Source organism: Triticum aestivum, chromosome 7D (assembly GCF_018294505.1).
Source record: "Triticum aestivum cultivar Chinese Spring chromosome 7D, IWGSC CS RefSeq v2.1, whole genome shotgun sequence".
Taxonomy (NCBI): Eukaryota; Viridiplantae; Streptophyta; class Magnoliopsida; order Poales; family Poaceae; genus Triticum; species Triticum aestivum.
Window position 1 is genome coordinate 481,269,477 of NC_057814.1, and position 3,517 is coordinate 481,272,993.

Consider the following 3,517-nt stretch of genomic DNA (forward strand, 5'->3'; position numbering starts at 1 on the left):
GATTAGGTCCAGTCGTCCTCCAGTAAGACGAGGCCGTATTATTTTCGAAAAATATCAAAACCGTGTATTATTTCTGAAAATTAATAAAAAAAGTATTATTTTTAAAAAATTAGCAATCTTAACTATCAGAAGCGTAAAAACGTAAATTCTACTAACCAAAATCGTAGAATCAAAGTGGTTAGTTTGGATCGTAAAGTCGTAGAATCATACAACAAAATCGCGATTCTGACAACCTTTTGCAAAGAATCAATAAAAACTTAGGGGAAAACACACTCAAATTCTTATCAGCGCCCTGCGTACACAAACAACGCTGGTGGCCCCATTGAATCTCGGAGGTGGAACAGAATATGCCAGCTTCCTCGAGATTCGTGCAAGAGAGCGATCTAAGAAATCCCGGGCAGGGGCCTGCGTGGGAGGTACTGAGGCTTGGACTGATTTTTTTCCCCCAGTAAACCGGTCAGCCCTAATGACTTCCTATTTAGTTCGGTTGATCCCCCAATCCTCTGCTCGCCTCACCCAAATACTCCAGGAAAGAAACTTCGAACGCCCGCCCAAGAAGCGGCGCCGGCGCCATGGGGGATCGGCCAAAGCTTCCTGCCCGGTACGAGCAGGTGAAGCTGCTCGGCGAGGGCAATTTCGCCAAGGTCTACCTCGCGCGGCACATGGATACGAAGGAGGAGGTGGCAATCAAGGTGATGGACAAGGAGAAGCTCATCAAGTTGGGCGCCGTTCAACAGATCAAGCGCGAGATCGCCGTGATGCGCCGGCTGCGGCACCCCAACATCGTTCAGCTCCACAAGGTGATGGCCTGCAAGTCCCGCATCTTCGTCGTCATGGAGTACGTCCGCGGCGGCCCGCTCTACCGCCACATCCCCGCCAACAGCGGCCTCAAGGAGGACGAGACGCGCCGCATCTTCCAGCAGCTCGTCTCGGCGCTCACCTTCTGCCACGCGCAGGGCGTGTACCACCGCGACATCAAGCCCGACAACCTCCTCGTCGACGAGCACGGCAATCTCAAGGTCGCCGACTTCGGGCTCTCCGCCCACGCCGACACGGCTCGCCGGGAGGCGCTCCTCCACACCGTCTGCGGCACGCCCCTGTACGTCCCTCCCGAGGTGTTCGCGCGCCGGGGCTATGACGGTGCCAAGGCGGACGCCTGGTCATGCGGCATCGTCCTCTTCGTGCTCGCCGCCGGCCGCAAGCCCTTCCGCGACGACGATTTCATCACCCTGTACCGGACAATCTGCCGCGGTGACTACCGTTGCCCACGCACCTTCAGCCCCGAACTGGTACGCATAGTACGCCGCCTCCTCCAACCAAACCCAGCGCACCGAATCACACTCCTGCAAATCAAGGAAACAGATTGGTTCAAGAAAGGCTTCAAAGAAGTTAGTTTCTACATCGACAACAAGGACTGCCTGCGCAGCCTTGATGGCTCCGAAGAGCCTGATCTCTGTGACTCTGACTCCGAGGATGAGACCGCCATGTCTTCATCATCCTCCGGCTCTTCCTCTCCCGTGGCTCATGGCGACGGCGGCGGCATGCACACCTCGGTTTCAGCACCGTCGCTTGTAAATCTGGAGAAGATGCACATTGCTGCAGCTCGTGCCCCCGAGCCGCGCATAAGACGGATCAAGAGCATGAACGCGTTCGACATCATCGCCTCCTCGCCAAGCTTCGATCTGTCCGGGCTGTTCGAGGAGCGTGGCGAGCAGTTGCGTTTCGTGTCCAGCGCGCCGGTGAATACCATCATCTCCAAGCTGGAGGAGATCGCCGGGCAAGTTAGCTTCACGGCGCGCACCAAGGATTGCCAGGTGAGCTTCGAGGCGACAAGGAATGGCCACAAGGGCGCGCTGGCCATATCCACCAAGATATTCCAGCTCACGCCGGAGCTCGTCATGGTCCAGGTATGCAAGAAAGCCGGAGACACCGCTGAATACCGGCAATTCTGCGGCAGTGAGCTCAAGCCCGGCCTTCGAGGTCTCGTGGATGGCCTGCCCGAGGATGGCCTTCCTCCGACGCTGAATGTTGCGTGAAATTTTAGAGAATATATTGTGGGGTGAAAAGCAGCAGGGATTGATTCAAAATTATCTTCACTTTTTTTTCCATTGTTTAGTAGTTCAGTTTAGTGCTAAACAGTGTTAGTGGTGGATCACTGATGTATCATGGCACTGAGTTCTAGTTGTTGTGTATTCTGTACATTAGGGAAGATATTACCTGTTGCTAATTTAAGTTTCACAGACTGTTTCTGCAGTTAAGTTGATTTTGAGGTTGATTTGGTATCGAAACATCTACACATAATTCACTGTGTAATATTTTTTGAGACGAGGATCGGTAAACAAGCACCAATGCGGCATCTTTCCTTGGTCCCTGATATATGAATGATTGTCTTATCATAACATGTAGTCACGGGACATGTTTTCACTCTGCATCTTGTTGGCATTGGAGAATCACATGACCTTTCCTAGCACTCAGGGTAGTTTGATAAAAAAAATCTTCCTCAGGTGAAACTATGGAATGTCAAACTGGCCACAAATGTTGGGATCTTCTCACATGATCTAATAAAAATCTATGGTAGGTAGATGCCTTTGTGAGGAAAAATAGAGTGCAAAGCTGAACAAATTTTCTTCCCCTTTTCGACGGCACATGTTTCTGACAAAAAGAGGAAAAAGTGAGAAAATGATATGAGTTGATACTAACATGTGTGCCCTGTGTAGAGGGGAATCACAAGCAGTACACCATAGCACAATGGGATCTGTGCCAGAGATTTCAGTCTTTGGACAGTAGCTACCTTGCAGCTATCAATGTACTGCTCCTTTTGTTGTCATCCGTGAAAGGTGAAGCCACAACCTCTCTGCAATCTTTTCGTGATGGCCCGCTGTCCATTAGTGTTATTGTCCAGTAAACCATACACTTGCGGCCATCCAAGCTGAACCATTCTTTGTTCTCTTGAACTTGCTGCCAAATGACAGTGGTCCTTTGCTGATATGGACAGCTCGTCAAAACAGCAACATGTTACTTCAGACAAAACAACAGCGTCGGCTCATGAATTTTATACTTGTTTACTATTCTCTTCCAAGACCTGGTAGTAATCTGGACATATGCATGGGTGCTAGACTAGAACCAAACTACTAATGCTCTTGTTGTAGATTAGCCAATTCTTTACTCAATTATGTGGACAAGACTACAAGTACCAGCACAGCATGGACACCGAGAGCCACATAATGATTCAGAGTGTTCAACAACCAAAATGGTGGTGGGTCTTCGCCTGTGATGAGCCACATGTCTGAGCAATTTCTTAAACTATATACGCCTATCAGCATCCTAGTGGGTTTCTGATTCAGAATAAAGAAGTAAGAGTATCTTGTATCCTATATTTGCTCAACATCGATCACTTTCTAAATCATAATTGCTGACATGTCTCAATTAACTTAATCAAAAGCTGACACCGCATCTGTTGTGTATTTTTTCAGTCGTTTAATATGTTTTTCTAATGGTACCCGGGCACTCCCAATGA

The 3,517-nt window shown here is 49.4% G+C and overlaps 1 protein-coding gene across 1 annotated transcript; it reads left to right on the top strand.

The window, feature by feature from the left end:
- The first annotated feature begins 486 nt into the window (after positions 1-486).
- LOC123165818 (CBL-interacting protein kinase 25-like) lies at positions 487-2,258 on the top strand. The gene has a single exon (XM_044583552.1). It carries the CDS (start codon positions 573-575, stop codon positions 2,034-2,036), a length of 1,464 nt encoding a protein of 487 aa, XP_044439487.1. The 5' UTR covers positions 487-572; the 3' UTR covers positions 2,037-2,258.
- Positions 2,259-3,517: the final 1,259 nt, after the last annotated feature.